The 19003-nt window shown below is 30.3% G+C and overlaps 2 protein-coding genes across 5 annotated transcripts in view; one reads left to right on the plus strand and one right to left on the minus strand.

Moving 5' to 3' along the window:
- Positions 1 to 19003, plus strand: part of LOC144847367 (ADP-ribosylation factor GTPase-activating protein 2-like) — a 53195-nt gene that overhangs the window by 19628 nt on the left and 14564 nt on the right. For 2 of the 3 annotated variants that reach the window (XM_078703670.1, XM_078703688.1), the window contains one exon: positions 3956 to 4140. The exons of the other annotated variant lie outside the window; for it this stretch is intronic. In XM_078703670.1, the coding sequence (XP_078559796.1) occupies positions 3956 to 3973 (18 nt within the window). In that variant the 3' untranslated portion in view covers positions 3974 to 4140. Of the gene's footprint in view, positions 1 to 3955; positions 4141 to 19003 lie in introns of those variants that run through there. 3 annotated transcript variants of the gene reach the window in all.
- Positions 7571 to 19003, minus strand: part of LOC144847402 (synaptotagmin-7-like) — a 39909-nt gene continuing 28476 nt past the window's right edge. For both annotated transcript variants that reach the window (XM_078703750.1, XM_078703742.1), the window contains 4 exons: positions 18568 to 18686; positions 17125 to 17294; positions 12979 to 13093; positions 7571 to 11163 (listed from right to left, as the gene is read on the minus strand). In XM_078703750.1, coding sequence (XP_078559876.1) covers positions 10853 to 11163; positions 12979 to 13093; positions 17125 to 17294; positions 18568 to 18686 — 715 coding nt within the window. In that variant the 3' untranslated portion in view covers positions 7571 to 10852. The remainder of the gene's footprint in view (positions 11164 to 12978; positions 13094 to 17124; positions 17295 to 18567; positions 18687 to 19003) is intronic.

A 19003-nucleotide genomic window follows, 5' to 3' on the forward strand; every position in this document is an offset into this window, starting at 1 on the left:
CATTATCGTTATTATTGCATTTTTGACGTTTAAATTTAGTTTAACATAGAATTCATTTAAACCTATTATAGTACTTATTTTGACTTAAGTGAAAATTTTATTTAAAAGTGATGATACAATATGAAATTAATTTTATGTTTAACAAGAGTTAAATGAATAATTAAAAAAAACATTGAATTTGGCTTTCTTGTTAAACGATGTAGAACTGTCTGTAATTTTGACATATTAATAATGAACTGTTACATTAAAGGAGATAATTCCATTTTGTATATACATGAATTTTAGATATTTGAGAAAAAGTTGGCTAACTTAAATTTGTAGACAATAATTGATACATATTATATTTGATCTTGAAGCCAAGGTACACATTATTTCTGCATATCAAACACATAATCATTGTCCCTGGAGAATCATGCCGTACTGCTGTAATTAGTAATGATACCGATGATAGTGTATCACTATGTTAGTATTCTTAGTTTACCAGATTCCCAATTAGACTCCCAAAGTCAGAGGAATTAAGAATGTTTGTTTATGACCGTGTTCACAAAATGTGTAGGCTCCCTGAACATACTGCTGGCACCAGAGAACATCCTCAAATCTAGTCAGCTACTTGTGAAAACTCTACCAGTTAACATTTAAAATGTGTGCACATAATTTGCATAGAATTCTATTAAATACTTTGTTTATATCTAAAAGGTCACTCCGAAGCCCTATTAAATCAAGAAGGACACTTGTTACGGAATGATTAAGTTGTCCACAGAAGTCTATGTAATGTTCATAAACTCTCTCTAGAAAATAAGCACATGGTTGAAATATTTGATTTTAAGATTGATACTACTATTATTGCCTATAGTAAAATCTAAACTGACTAGCCTAGTGTCTAGTATACACTTCAAATAATATGGGCTAGTGAAATCTAAACTGACTAGCCTAGTGTCTAATATACAAACACTTCAAATTGTGATTCTACTATTATGGGCTAGTGAAATCTAAACTGACTAGCCTAGTGTCTAGTATACACTTCAAATTGTGATTCTACTATTATGGGCTAGTGAAATCTAAACTGACTAGCCTAGTGTCTAGTATTCAAACACTTCAAATAATATGGGCTAGTGAAATCTAAACTGATTAGCCTAGTGTCTAGTATTCAAACACTTCAAATAATATGGGCTAGTGAAATCTAAACTGATTAGCCTAGTTTCTAGTATTCAAACACTTCAAATTATGATTCTACTATTATGGGCTAGTGAAATCTAAACTGACTAGCCTAGTGTCTAGTATTCAAAAACTTCAAATTGTTTGTAAACTCTGTGATTTATTATTAGCATATTTATACTAAAAGAAATCCTTATGGAAGTACAATTTTTATGAGAAACTGTAATGAATTTAGAATAACTTAACTCCGTACTTAGTTTTGTCTGAAAGTATCTCTTAAATATAATAAATCAATGTTCATTTTCAAGATAATCAATTACAAAATGAGGTTACCTTATATCCAAAAGAATAAATTCCTTGCAAACATATTAAGAAGCAGCAATAAATGTATTTATCTCTGACTCAAAATGAAACGTATACGAATATGAAACAAAGGTGATGTAGAAATCAATATAAGCATTCAAAGTGCCTATCTATCTCAACTCATTAGATTATGTAAATCGTTCAAATTGTTGAAATCTTTCTTTGAACTTGACTAATTGCATTGATTTAAATCTAATAGTTTTGCATAGATAATGTTTTTAATTTTTTTATATAATTTTCTTTATATAATCTAAACTTTTTGTATGGTAGGCAAATAAAATGTTTTTCTACGTGTGAAGAAATAATTAAGCAGATTCTTTTTGTAACGCACAGCAACTGTGCCAATCAAAATATATCTGATGTTGGCAATGATATGAATAACAACAAATGTGATTATATGAAACATTAATGTTACAATTCCTATTGAAAATTGTATCATTCAAAACATTTGAATTCTTTATATTTCATATTCATAGTACTTGTCCATATGTCTTTCTTGATTTTCAAAGCTGAACAGTGTACAATCAAGCTCTAGTATTAGTTGTCATTTGACCGATGGGTCATCTGACCAGCGTATTAACAGGAATACTTATGTTTCCTACAGTATCCCTTGCTCTTGGTCAATTTCTACTGACCACTGAAGCATGACTAAATTCAATACCTGAATTAGATTTTGATATACCTAATATATCATATGTAACTCGTTCAGTGAACAAGCCAATTTGCTGTAAATAGGTGTTCTGTGAGATACAGTGATCTTTGAAGTCTGTGATACTAATAACGCCATATTTCTTTGCCTCTATTAGGCTTCTTAAAAGTCTCCCTATAGACTCCTTAGATTACCATGCATAATTAATATGTGAATTTATTGTTTTCAATTTTACAGCATGTCACTTGCTAGTTTTTTTAATTTAGTTGTAGATATCTTTAGCTCAGAAATAATATTCTCCCTATTTGTGTTGCCATTTTGTTTTACACATATAGTAGAAATGGAGTTGTGTGTTTTTCAATATCTGTCAACTGTCCTGAGTTAAAATTTAGGAATTTTAGCAACCAACATCAATCTCAAGACATTATAATACTCTGTCTTTGTGAATGAAATTCCTCTTCTTATTTGCTATTAGCATTCTTTGCAGTACCCCAACATAGGCTTATTCACTAAATATATACTTAACTTAACTAAATTGTACAGTGATTGGTTTTTAATAGTACTTAAGCACCACAGTATGCGTAGAAATTTGGGTTGGTTCACTAGGTAGCCATAGGAACTGCATTATAGTGTTACCCAACATTTTAACTACACTAATTCCGAAATTACAAAGATGATGTGGTGTGGTTAGTTGTTATGTTGTTTTTTTGTCATGAGGAAAATAACCTAAACCATATTCTAAATTTGAATGTAATACCAAGCTTTACTCCATGGTAATACATAGAGATTCATATTAGCTCCACTCAAAACTGTAGAATTGAAACACTTTATAACAGGTGAGATGCCTATATCCATATTACTGAAATTGACCAAAGTATAGTATTCATTCTAATTAGCATTGCATCTGTTTTGTCAAGCTTTTGTTTGTTTTCACGTACGTTATTCGCAACGAAGCAGTCAACAATTTTTCCCTTAAATATGGTTTATATTTTATTCAGTGCCTTTTGTACTACCAATTTTCTCTTCATAAATATTATTGTACCTGCTATGTTTCTTTTAAATGTAAGCAAATATATTAAAAGTTACTTTACTTGAATGAGTGTATAAAGAAATTAGGACTAAAAATGACACAAAACAAGTTGTTTGCATATGATTACACCATCTGTTGGTATACCTGTTCTAATTACTCTTCTGACTCCCATTTACCTGCCTGCCTCATGGTGCTAAGTGCTTTAGCAATTATTAAGATAAATAACAAATAAACTCTTCTTATTTGCATAATGTATTACATCAATTCTAGTATAAGATGCGGAGTATTAAGACAAATTTGTAACATGTTTACTATCAATCAAAAGGTGTAAAGGTTTTGCTAAATGAGGTGTATGAGAGGAATTCTAATTGTTAGTTTATTGTATTTCAATTTTCGATGACATTGCATTTTTCTTTTAGAAAATGTCTTTGTTGTAATCATCTTTAGTTTTTTTTTTTTGCGCAACATCACTCACTCAATCACATCATGATAATGAATGAATAATACCTGTTTAGATGTATAAAATGACAAAACTGTTAATAGCTCAGCTAAACAAAAATCAAAGAACTGTAAAAAAAAAAACACATCTGAACTAATTGGGTACATTAACTCAGATATATTAAAGTTGAAAAATAGTGGATAGCACTTTTTTTAGAAGATATGGAGTGTGATGATTATATATTCTTTTTAAAAATTCAATTTTCAATTAGATGCGATCCCTGATATTGAAAATAAATACATTTTTTATTGCATTGCAGGATAAGTATGGATACTGAATCAACCTTACATCAAAATGTTGCAATTTCTGTAAATTCTGCTATTGAGTTTACTATGTAGAACCAAACAAACACTTGTACAAACAATAATATAGAGTGAAATACAGACAGTAATGTTCTTTACCAATGTCAACATTCAATGATCAAACTAAAGCCAGTGGGCTTTACAGTATAATGATGCGATCAACCTGTTTCAATGATTTACCATTTATTTACTTATAATGAATATCGGATGATCTACAGTACTCAAAGACTTTGTCAAAATGATATTTTACATTAACGTCGACGATGGGAATCACTTTTGGGTAATGTTATCATCTGAGCAATTGATTCACTCTCAAAGGAGTGGAATTGGATTCGGTCGTATCAATCCGAGCAATTGATTCACTCTCAGAGGAGTGCAATTTGATTCTTTGGTATCAATAGTATTGATATAACAAACAGGAAATATCCAACGGACTTTTTAGCGTGTTTGACCCCAACCTTGTTTGATTTACAATGAATTTTGCGATAATAGATGCGATCACACAAACAAGGGTATGTTCTGACTGATATGGTAACGTAGCAAAAGCGAGGTCACATTGGAAGTGTTCAAACCCGGCATTTTAAATGAGTCGGTCAAGCAACAGGTTGGTTGGTCAGCGTGATTGAACTCAACCTTGTTTGATTTACAATGAAATTTGCGATAATAGATGCGATCACACAAACAAGAGTATGTTCTGAGTGATATGGTAACATAGCAAAAGCGAGGTCACATTGGAAGTATTCAAACCAGAAATGAGTCGGTCAAGCAACAGGTTGGTTCCCTGGTCAGTTGCATGGATTGGTCAGTGTAGCATAGGCAATCTTCGCAGTACTAATCTGGTCCGTTGAGACTCCCTATCTGAACTCAACAAATTTGATCACATAAATGAGACAAATACAACATAAATTAACTATGGATGATGTGTTCATGTATAATGTTTTGAATGAATTTTTCTTGTTACATGAAAAGAAAAGACAACGAAACGTATGGTGAGTTTCAACGTTTTTTCACTTTTCTTTCATGTAAGAAAAATTCATTCAAAATATTGTGTTGTGTCTGTACAGCAGTTTACTGGAAAGCAGTGTTAAATGTATTAAAGATTTATTTTTTTTTTGCTTTAAATTAAAATATATATTAATATAGGTAAGTATAATATTTAAATTTTCTTTAAACTTTAAAATTGGTAAAATTAAGTAATTGTAGTTTAATTATATTTCTATTATTACAGTATTCATTTTCAGGGCTTTACTTTTGAAAGCACTATTTAGAAGAAATTTAATAAAATGTGGCGTTTGATTAAAGGTGTGTTCCCCATCAGATATCTCATACCTCCGAACATGATACCAATAATTATTATTTATTTTTATTGTGTGTGATACACACATTTAGGAAATTAGTGGGGTGTTTAAAATTTAAATCTGTTTTCTATTTACATAATCCCTCTTTCAGACGATAAGTCAATAAAAATGATGAAATTAAATGTTCTATTATAATGTTCATCATTTTATTTTACAATTGTGTGAGTATATGACTATATCATAGTAAATCACACACTTCATTTGATTCTGAATGTCCAAGCTCCTCCGTCAAGAGCAACAACCTGTTCTCATACATGAATTTTATACATTTTGAGTCCAAACAACTACTGCCTTTAACTAAATTAATTTTCAATAGTACACACACACTGTCACTCACAGCCACTGATCATAACTGGGCACTCTGAGAGAACAGTCTTCGAAGAGGTCACCCAGTATAAATATATTTTAAAAAATAAATAAAAAAATATATTTATCTTTCATTTTATGAAAAATTCTCATTACTATTCAAAATAAACTTATACAAATATGACACGAAGGCCTATGATTGAAGGCCTCCTTCAGTAATCAACGTACTATGCTGAATACATTACCATTATGAAATTTATTTTAAAATCAAATTACAGTGCAAGCAATTTGATATAGAATTACTCTCTATTAGCTTTATAGATATTGGAATACATTTACAGAAATGCGTCTTCAATCTACAAGACGACGCCATTAAAGCTCTGTATACACTATCAAACTTGACAAAAAAATGCGATGTGCCCATATATGGACACGATGATGTCGTATCACTACCATATTTGGGCATGTTTTTACTAGTTTGATAGTGTAGACAGAGCTTAACATTTCTTTATATTTTTATAACCATTCTGTTTTTTATTTACAATTAAATCCCTCCTAGTAACAACCTTTTTTTGAACCAAAATGTTAATTTTGTTTAAAATATTTTCTTATGCCGTAAATTTTCATCTTAAATGTGCTAGAAGGTATTGTATAAATGAACGGTCTTTCCACAACCATACTTGTGATTGGGATTTGTTCAATATTTTCTCGAAGCCTCCATAATTTCAATCAATTTGCTGTTTTATCATTTCTGTACTAAAATAGAAAAAGGTTTTTGTTTGTAGTTTCTGTCATTATTTTATTATATATTATTTTTATATTTATTATTAATAATTGTTACCTATGGTACATCATTTCTCCTTTGATTTAAACATCAGATAATGTTATAGTTTGAGTAGTGTTCTACTGCTTTATCCTTGTATTTGTCTAATTTAGAAAATATAATTTTTTTTTTTCAAATGAAAGTCAGTATATGTAGGTTGTGGTATTAAAAATAATAATTGTTTCAAAACATCTGTTTCAATTATTAAACACTCGTTTCTAAATTATGAATTAATTGAATTTATGCTAATTAAAAGTATCATGGTTATACTATATTAAAAAGCAAAAGAGATTATAATACATTGTGTTTTTTTTTCATTATTGTCATTATTAAATTTATGTTCTCTAATATGACTGGAAGTTCATTATTTTTCATGTAATGGATTTTTCAAATTATCTTATTTGATTTGCTTATTGGTGAAATAATTGATGATAGACGAAGACAATCAATATATATATTGTCAGTGTTTTAACACAGAGACATGAGACCCCTGGTTTAGGGATCCTAAGTGGCCCTCCAACACTGGAGGCCATGGGCGTTTTTTTATATATTTTAATGCCTGTTGTTTCCTCTGGGGCCCTGGTTTCAGCCAGTGAGTGCTCATAGCCATTACGCCACTGTATATTGTTATAGAAAGTAATTCCAATTTCTCCCTCTCTCTCGGTGAATGTATTTTCTGGAAAATCCATTTCACAGTTTGTTTTCTTTATCTTGTTCTATATAAGCCTACTTTTAGCATTATTAGATCTATATAATGTATATTCTTGCATTTATTTTCTGTGTATACTATATTTTATTTTTTTATCATTATCAGCATTATCAATGTGTTAAGTTCAAATCCCAGACAAGAGTAATAATGGTATTTCAGAAAACATGCATGCATGTTGGAATTAGCATTTGTCAGTTTCCTGGTATTAAACACTGTTTTACTTTTTCTAACTATACTTTTAAAATCTATATATTATCTTTCATGTATTCTGTATGTATACTGTATCTTGTGAGTTTGGTTTAGTTGTTGTGGGAGGTTAGGTTCAAATCGCTGGTAACACAGTAGTTTAGAAACAAACAAAAAACAACAATTTATAAACAAAACATGAAATCCACTTTATTTGCTGTAGGTAAGAATACATATATAACAGAGGCATGATAGTAAAGAGATGAAACAGGCAATATGAAATACTGTAGGTAATGTCGACAAGCTTTAGAGAACGTTATCTGCTGAAAATCAAAGACAAAAGGTCATAGGTCAATGCATACAGATTCTTTTGTATAGCTTCATGGCTGGTGAAAATTCTGATATCTAAAGGTAGAAAATCGGTTTGTGTGGTAGGGTATTTATTTTTTGCGGATATGTTTTAAGAAACTATTCGTTCGGATGAATATTCAGCCAAAGATATTACTTTCTATACATATATATATATATTTATATACCGTATTTATAAAATTTAAATATCGTAAGCTATGAAAGATAAGGTGAGACAAGTTTTAAATACACTGAATATAGTACATAGTTTACACAATAGTGATTTACAATTATATAATATTAGCTATTTCAACAGTTTATCGTTTTGTATAACCAAACATAAGTTATAATTATTTATTTAGGGCCATTGAGTAAAAATGTATATTTTATTAATTTTTTTTCTTTTTGTAAAGTGATGACTTACACACTGGTTAGCTGAAACCAAGACCTGTAAAATTATTACTATACATTTCATTCTTAAACTGATAGAAGACTATAGAACATAGTAAATATACGACGTATTATATTATTTTATACACCAAAGATTTATGTATATAACTTAATACAATGATAAATAAATATTCAGATTATTTACATTCAGTACAGTTTTATCCCCAGAATATATAAATCATATTATATATCAATAAATAATATTCATCTATTGAATGAAATACAATATTAATGCACAAATTAAATCATACATTTTATTCATTAGCACATATAAACGGATATGAATGCATCCATAACTTTAAATAAAAAAGAATATTGTAAATATTATAAAATTATATTTTTACCAAGTACTGAGTTTACTAATAATACAGACAATACATGTCATCTTATTATATATAATGTTTGTCTTGAATGTCCCTGTGGGATTGCAAGCTTCTTATAATAATCATTATTTGTGCTTGATAAATTGAAATACAAGAAATGTAAGATTCCCCCAGCCAATTCGACATCCATGTATGTAGATTTATTTTTATCTCTCTAGTGTTACAAAAATTCACACGAAAACTTGCAATAGTAGTGTACTGTATAATATAACGCAGCCAATTTGTAGTTTGTGGATAATCATCGTATTGCGAGCGGGAAAAACAATATATAAGTATTCCGTGGAGAGATAAGTAATTACGATAACACCTATACAAAATAAGAGATAAGAATCTACTACTGTATTTTAGTAAACAATCATATAAGAATATTCACACACAGTAATAACATAACAGCTATAAATCATCAACAAATATTGTATTGTACCAAAGTCAATGCTTCATTGTAAACTTTAACCTAATATGGTTGTCCCGTGGAATGTTGCTAATGTGTCGGATCGATTTTGATAAATACATTACATGCGCAGGTAAAAACAACAATTATAAAATTATTATTCCCATTGTAAAGACAACTAAAATGGTGGTTGAAAACTTACACTCTACAAATTCAGGTAAAAAAAATATAAAATTAGTTTTCACAACGATACACAAAATAATACTGAAGGAATTACTACTACAGTTTGCACTGTGTTCATTGAAATATGCATTTGTTTCTGTTTAATAAGATGTGGTATAATACGTAAATAAGTAACTTTCTTTGGGAATGATCTGTTTATATAAAAGATATTCTGTAATTAGCACCTTAAAAAAAAACCAATAAGTGCAACATGTATGAAAAATAGTAAAACCGAACAACCAAGGATTTATGTATATATATATATTTATACACATATAAATTTAATAATTCTATACAATATACATTACACTATCATATTCTGATATTAATATAATATTTCTAATATTAAGTATGCCCATGACGGTAAGAATAATAATAATAAAGAGCATATGATTTGTTGATATGCATCAAGTAATACTATGATACAGGTGCAGTTGAGATGTAAGCTAAAACACAATCTCTGTAAATATATTGCAAATTTTGTAGAAAATTGTCTAGGATACATTAAACAGCACAATGCTATTTAATGAGATTACTGTACATATGCAAGAGTGACACTCTCACACAATCTATGCTGCAAATTTAATCGGGAATGTATTTCTCCGTGATATTACCATTTAGGCGGGTTTTAAGAGGATTTTCTAAAACGACGTCAACATTTTACACACAATTTAAAGTTCTTAAACTAACTATGTAAAGACAAGTATAAAGAACAAGTGTTTTAACTCAAGGCATTCCCTGTACAATTATTTATTATGGTGAAAATCACGACAAAAAATTAAATAGTGAAACAGGCAAAACACTTAATGTTTATTATTCTTATTTAGAATAACACTTAAGATTGGTTTTTGCTAGCTAGGTTATTTCTGATTATTGATCAGAGTGAAAATCATGAAATTAAATAGCAAAAATGGCAAAGCACATTATGTTATTCTAATAATTATCAGAAATATCACGGATAGGAACGTTAGCTAGTCTAGCTAGGTAAATTGTTGATAGCGTACAGTTTGTTGATTAATATAAAGTACAGACTGTTCTAATCCGAGCACCTTGGTACAAATCTTAAATATATTCCAAGATTATTCTTCAATAACAGTAAGGTGTACTGCTTTTGAAGCAACAACAGTTACACCATTTATGCTAACCAGTTTGAAATTAGGTTGTAGTAGAAACACATGTGTATTGAATTTCTTAAACAATAAACTAAGTTGCTTATGATAGATACCAGGTAGCTATAGGTACAGTTTGCGGGTGGGTACCAGAAATTAGAAACATGGCTGGATTGTGCTAAAGCATGAGGGTTACAAGAAATATTAAAATGATTCTTTTAAACGACTTTAATATTAAAATCATTTTCTCTCTGCTCTGTCAAAGCTCTTTAGTAGTTTTAGGAGCATGACTTGATATGATCTCTTGCACAATTTCAAGACTTTCTTTCAACCATCAGTTGCATTTTCTTGTGCCTTCTGCCGGCACACCATACATGTTGCAAGCACCAGACATACTGAGATGCAGACTGCCAAATCAATGTCATTTGGTAGCACACCTATTCAGTTTTAATGTTAGTACATTGCACATTCTTAACTGTTATATCAACCTCAGCAATATATCTAAATGCAGAATATTCTTTACTCTCAATCACATTTTTGTTTTCCAATCCTTGCACTGCGTGCGTCTATTACGACATGTCTTTTAGTACGTGCCACTGAGCGATTGGTTGGCGCGCTTTAGCAAACATCTCATTCCAGTGTTTCATCTCTAACGGCGACGTCTTGTGTCCTATCAACACGCTACCTATGGCATCGTTCTTTGATAATCGATCCCGATCCAGTACAGATATTATAAAGCTTGTATCCCGTATCTTGTCCAAAGAAACGTCAAATACAAATTCTTCGTTGAAGAGCGGGTTCAAGGTGCATTTTTTCACGGTTGTTTTCTTTTTCTCTACACGTTTTCCTTTGTACATATGCCATATCTTGACGTATGGATCTGAAAAATAGACAGAAATTATAAAAAGGAATACTTTATGTCACACTCAGTCACATCCTAGTCCTTGAAGAAGCTTACCATTTCACTTTGGAAGTGGCGTAATGGTCTATCCAGTGGTGTAACGCAGGGATAAAATCCCCCTGGTTTAGCACTCATAAGGGGCTAATGCTGGGTTGCATTGAGGCTGCTCATGCTCAGGGGCCCCTAGGTTTAGCCAATGAGAGCTCATATCCATAAAGCCCCTAGGTCAATCGTACTTGTCATTTATTATTTTCAATTGGCACAGTCAACTGTGCGATTAGTTCGCTGTGGAGCTTAAGACAACAGACTTGTTTTTCATGCATTGTCGACCATGTCAATAGCCACAACACTAAATATTGACCATGCTGATGGAAAATAATAATTTATACGCATGGTGGACCTTTTTACTTGTTTTATATCTCTCCGTTTGTGTTTTGGAATGTTTACCACTAAAATTTGTTTTCTTCAAAACTTGGAGAATTAAAAAAAAGTGATAATTGAAGAACAAATATTGAAATTGCAGGAACAATATATGATCTATATGACCTTTCCTTCCTTTCCTTTGTTTATAGATTATGCGAAATAAGTATCAATTTTAAAATTGAATTGATGTTCATTTGACATCTAGAACATTAATAAGATTAACGATTATCTAGTATTGCTTTTCCTAAAAATGTCAGGGTATAATATACCCCAGAAAAAAGATTTTAATATTTGAAATCAAATCAAGGTAGATGAGGAATGAATTATTGATAAGATAAAAAAAGCCCAACAAATTATTTTGGATTAATAAATCGAGATGTAATCCAATATTGATTGTATTTTGGGTGATTTTATCCCATCTTTTCATTTAAAAAAAAGCAAATAATGAAACAAATTACATTCAAGAATATTAATCATACCTCAGATAAATGATAATTATTCTATACCTGCTATAGATATTAATTTAAAAAAAAAGATTACATGAGATTGAAATACTTTAATATGGTTAATACAAGAACATTCTTTTCATATTATTTTTTTTCTTCATATTTTTATGAATGAAAGTTGATTACTCGGGCATACAGAAACATTTATATACCGGCACCTCATTGGTTAATCGGTGGTCTATTTATTGCCATGCCCCCCCAACTGTAGCCCCACTAAACTATGCATGTCCGTGTTTCATCCTAAATAACAATCGGACCTATACACCAATTGTGATTGTGTGTTGAATATAGCTAGCTGGTTTAACTTTTAGATGTTGGCTGACTTAGAAGAATTAGTAAGTTTAGTGGCCAGTTAAAATATGAAGAAACAAATAAAGCATGCTTTGGAGAAATTTATTGCATAGCTGAAAGCGATGAATTATCAAATCTAGGCCTTTTGATGATGTTTGCTTCTTCCCAGCGAAAGAACGATGAACTGTGCCACTAGCTACAAGGCCTACACCAACTAAGTCCATGTTATGGATTCGCTTCGGGCATAGAGATATTATGCTTCGGGCTAGGGCCTAGCCTACACACAAATTGTGTGATACAGTATATAAAACAAATATTGACTGAGATTTCAGTAGGGTGATCTGGAGACATACTATAGCATAGTCTCCAGATCACTGAGGGCTACTATTTTTAACCATGCCCCTCAGCCCAGTCAATATAACATATGTAATATAAGCTCACCCCTGAAAATTGGAGTCATTTTCATACAAAATATCTCCTACAGGACAACCTAGTATATTTCAGTAAATACACTTCCCCAACCAGTGGTTATACAGGAGTCTTTTAATAAACTGAAAATGAAATGCAACTTTACCCGATTTGCCTGTTATATCCTTAGCTTGAAGATTCCTGCATTTCATTATTACTATTGTTAGTTGGCCTTGCGAGGGTACATACATGATTGAAAATAGAACATCACCCAGCTTGCCCTAAAAAAATATATAATATTAAAATACATTAATTTCAACCTATTTACTATTTCACAACTTATTAAAGGTTTTTCTCACAACAGCATGGTAACATTTTTTCTGTTGTCAGAAAGCAAATTTAATAATGTTGTATGTTTTACAAACATACTTGTACATTATTCCCTATCGGATGACACAATTATAAATGTAAAAATACAATTTTTTAACATGCTTTTTTCTAAGGCAGTGCAGCCCTGTTTTATATCAACCCTTTCATACTAAAATGGGTCATCCACTCAATAATGTAGTATAACAGAACTGATGAACATCAGTTCCAATGAATAAGATAATTTATTTATTCTGAAACAGAGCATATAGCTGACTGTTTTAAGGATTTATTAGGCTTTCTCACTGAACATAATGATAGCAAAAAGACAACAGGTGAAAAGTAGGCTTTAAAGCTCAATTTATATGATTATATAAATCTTCTTGGTGGAAGCTGATTCAATCAGGAACAATAGGAATAAAATATCGTAAAAACGTAGAATTGAACATAAAAATCACCATGTTCGAATGGCTTCAAATCTAACTAAATTATCTATGGCTCAAATAGTGCTGGCTTAGGCTTTAGACCATGGACACTCCTTAAATGAATATTATAAGCACTATTTAATATATAAATTATAATAATATATATAAACACAACAGGCAAAGAACATTAATTCTAAACCGCCTGGTGATATATTGACATTTAATAAATTTGTTTGAAACGATAAGGTAAAGAAATCTGTGAGAATGTATATGTAATTGTAATAGAAGAGAACTCAAAATCTATAATTTAAAGAAGCACTAATTTTAAATAGTTTACAGTAGTATTTTTTTTTACATTCATCAATTTCATCTCCAAAAATGCTTAATGTCTTGAATGTTCTACTATCATAATTCATCTGTTTCAAATGTAAATGTTTTGTTTTTTAAATGTTCAATTGTATGAATATACTGTATACAGAATATTCAATTCAAATAAACATTTATTTCATTCATATTCATATTTAAGTAAAACATTATAATTTCTGATATTTTATATTTTTTTTTAGAGTTATAATACAGTAAATCATAATGTATGAAAAAGGTGATTCAGTTATATAAAAAAATGAAAGAGGCAAAAAACCCAAGAAAGTTATCTATCAATTGGAAAAAAAAATCCAACTGAAAACTTGTATATTGGGAAGTAAGAATATTATATACTTATATTATATATAAATGTAAACATAACTGAACGTAAACATAACTGAACATACACATACACATCACAGACACACACACACACACATGCCAACCAATATTTGTTATTTCAGATATGTTCTATTTAGTTAGTTTTATAGGAAAATAATAATTAATTAAAATTATACATTCAACAAAATGTCAAAATTAATTTCTACATAGAAAAAAAATAACCTTACACACAACCTTTTATTGATCTTACTTGTTAGGTCGATAATTTTTTTATTTTTAAGCAAGTATCTATATATTCATATTTATATTATTCTTAGTTGCTGTACTTGGATTAAGTTTGTAACACTCCATTTCCTTGCCCAGAGGAAAATGGTATGTCAGAATTTTGTTATGAATGGTGCGTTAATTTGTCAGTCGATAACGATATATTTCATCTAGTCAATAGATGATGCCTAAGATGCTTACAAAAATCGCTATGACAACTGCGTTAATTTTACTAATTGCCTTGTAATGTAAATATGTACATATTGAAAGATTTTGTTCGGAAACACTTATGTAAATTTGAGTAGAATCTAGCTAGGAACACTGGGGGTTAGTAATTAGCAGACCTGACCTGATGATAAATAAACAAAAGATTTAATACTTTGGATGAAGGTTCATAACAATACGATTGTAGTGGTATTGATATTAACTTGAAAAGACAGAAAATGCTTTTAAATGTGAAACATGAGCACTGTATAATGCTTGAATGAAAACTGATAATTTAGCTGAGTGATGATAATATTGGTGGTGAGGATAAACAATGTTGATATACAGTATGTTGATGATGATGAAACCGGAGTGAGAATAATAATGAAGATGATGATCAATACAATACAATAAATGATGATATAATGATGATGATGATGATGATAATAAATGATATGAGGATGATATAAAGATGGTGATAAATGATATGATGATGATAATGAAATATTAGTGATGTTGAATGATATTGATAGTGTTGATGATGATGATAAAACTAAATGAGAATGATAATGAAGATAATGATACATGACATAATGATGATAAATGATATAATGATGTTGATGATGATAATGATATGAGGATGATGATAAATGATATGATGATGTTAATGATGATAATGATATGAGGATGATGATAATGAATGAAAATGGTGATACATGATATGATGATAAATGATATAATGATGTTGATGATGATAATAATATGAGGATGATGAAAATGAAGATGATGATAAATGATACAATGATGTTAATATGATTTTAATGATAATGATATGTGGATGATGATAATGAAGATGGTGATACATGATATGATGATAAATGATATAATGATGTTGATGATGATAATGATATGAGGATGATGATAATGAAGATAATGATATGATGATGTTAATGATAATGATATGAGGATGATGATAATGAAGATGATAATGAAGATGATGATAAATGATATGATGAGGATGATAATGATGAGGATGATAAGGATATGAGAATGATGATAATAATGAAAATGTTGGTTATGATTGTTGCTGTTTTCCTTCTTTATTATTTTTTTCTTTTCAAGATTACTGTTGCTAGTAGTTTCATATCCTCTTGAGCCTTGCTAATTTGCATCCTAATTTAAATACAGCACTAGCACATGTCTACATTTGTTATGCTTTGTTCTACTTGTTGCTATATTGTTGTATTCCCTACTGCTGGACAGTGTGTTTCTACCTACAATAAGGCCACACCTTTTTGTGTAGAGGCCTACTCTTATAATACAACTCCATCTTATACACTGGAATTACTTTACCTATTAGTAGCTATATTGGACTTAATCACTTGAAGGTAAGGTTTAGTTTCTTATAGTTACAAGTACTCTTTATTGAACACATGATTTATGTGTATGGACTTAAGAAGGACAACACATCAATGTTAAAAGCTATTTTATTATTCAATGTACTATAATTACTCTTTAAAATGTAAAATAATGAGTATTAGTCATGTTTGCTATCTCTAACCCTCACTATTCTACTATATAGAGTATAGTATATAGAAATTATTGAGATTTTCCACACAATACATTCTTACTCTTAATACAGTACTAAATGTGTAAATAACTTCAGCATTGCATATTAGTAAAAACTACCAACAGTAATAATATATGATATACCAATTAATTGTGGGACTAATAACTCATGAATAAAACTGTGTATCAGATAGGGATCTAACAATTTTTAAACAGGTAACTGGGCCAATGGTTTATAGTCCTTATCCAAGAAGACTTTGTTTCACCACCAGATCTAGGATACTGTATATTCAATTATATTACTAAAAACTATGTATTAGCAGCACCAGTTACTCCTTTGGTTGCCCCCTTAAGGCCCATTTACACTAGATTAGATTTCTTTTGTTTTATGTAATGAAAAATCATGTGATTGCGGGGCACCCTCGCAATCATCTTTTGACAGCGTGAGCACCTCATCCTCTTCACCTCACGCTGTCAACAGATTACCACACCAGTTTTTGGCTAAGTAAAATAACTTTAACTTTTACATTTTACCAGTCCCTTTTATCCTCCTACACTGATAGGTTTTTTAATTTGACTGGAATTTATCTCACACCTTATCTTACCCCCATTTTTTCGAATTTTCGTACTTTATTGTAATTATGTTGTCTGGTTGTGTCCTAGGCCACTCATTCGTTTCCGGTATGTGTCAAAATACATATTTATCGTCGATCGTTATCGTCCTAGTGTAAATGGGCCTTTAAGATCGTGTTAATTGTATAATAACAAAGTAGACTTACAGCCGATTTTTTGCTTGGTAACAGGTTTTTCCAATACGTAGTTTCTTTGGCAAGCTCAATGTCACATAATGGTATATTCACTTCACCTATTGCATCATTTCTACTGAATTTATCATAGTCCAGTACTTGTAAGTGCAGAATACGCTCTTGCAATTTATTATATGGAAAACCTTAAAGAAAAATTAAATTGGCAATTTATCATTGCGTTTTTGACAATTCTGGGTTCCAAGCTATTTTCTTTTGGTGACAATATAGTAGAACCTCTATTCAGGACAGGAGACACGCCTAATGGGATACTTTTCTTGTGAAAATAATGAGGATAAATATATGTTTCAACACTACTGGCAATCCCTATTGAGGCAACACTTCTATCAAGGGAACACTTTGCTGAAGCCAAGATGTCCACTTGGGTTTCTACTATAGTATAATTATGTTGGCTCACATTTAATTTTACGAATTCAAAGGATAAAATTAATAATTAAATAAATAAGATTATAGGTACTACTTACATATACCATTTTTTTTAAATAAAAATAATTTGCATCATGATATCGCAATGGGAATTCAATCCATAGGCTATAAAATAGCAGTTGCTACTAAACTACTGTTTATTCAAGATATGATAAGATTAGCATAAGATAACTAGGAACATTGTAATTAGATTATCAGAATAATTACCATATAAATTATACTCATTAAATATGTTATTAATTAAACCCTACAATACATATTGCAGTTATCAGTAATGCCTTGATCAGTTTTCATTTTATAATTTGGTAATCACAATGGGGCTTTGTAATAGATCTTTATTTATGTTTGTTAGTGAAAATTACTATTTTTCTTGCTATAGGGGCAATACCATACTCCTAATACATTTAACATAAGAAGTAATTGTAGCAATAGCATCAATATACTATACTGTTTCAACTAAAGTAGTCAAACTAATATTCCAAGACCAAATTTGGATGATTTGCCTATTTTGTAATATGGCCAGTGTCAGGGCCAGGTCAAACTTGATGTGCCCATATATGTACACGATGATGTCATATTACTACCATATTTGGGTACATCACACTTTTTTGTATACAGAGCTTAACAATAACTTCAAATGTATGTTTACGCTTTAGGTCTGTCTACACTATCAAACTTTATGTGACAAAAAATGTGATGTCCCCATATATGGACACAATGACATCATATCACTACCATATTTGGGCACATCACACTTTTTTGTATACAGAGCTTAACAATAACTTCAAATGTATGTTTACACTTTTAGCCTTGTCTACACTATCAAACTTTATGTGACAAAAAATGTGATGTGCCCATATATGGACACAATGACATCATATCACTACCATATTTGGGCACATCACACTTTTTGTTGTCAAACTAGTGTAGACAGAGCTTTAGATAATAGGTAATTATTTTCTGTACATGTACCTTCAAATAGAAACGTCTCATGCCAAGTTGGATTCAGTTTCTTTTTCTTCACCTTTGTTTCCATTTTGCTCTTTTTATTTGGAAGTAATAAGATTTTGACAAATGGATCACTGGTGCCACTGTGAAATCAAATAACCAATAATATTAAACATGTTATTTGGTTTAAAGGTTTTAAAACACTATTATATAATACCTAAATAGATTCCTGTCATTTGATTGATTGTGGGTCACATAGCGTGGTGAATTCCAATTTTTACCAGATAAAGCCCTGGAAAGCGCAACCCACGTAATGCCAGCGTAACAACATTGCTTTGCTTTGAGCATGTTCCAACAAGAGCAGGGTGAATTACTATCAACCGATTGAAGACCGGAACTTTGTGCGACCTCCCATAACAGCAAATAACTCTAGTAAAGTTTGCGGTATACCATGTGTTTC

The sequence above is a fragment of the Antedon bifida genome, chromosome 1, assembly GCF_963402885.1.
Source record: "Antedon bifida chromosome 1, ecAntBifi1.1, whole genome shotgun sequence".
In the NCBI taxonomy this organism is placed as follows: Eukaryota; Metazoa; Echinodermata; class Crinoidea; order Comatulida; family Antedonidae; genus Antedon; species Antedon bifida.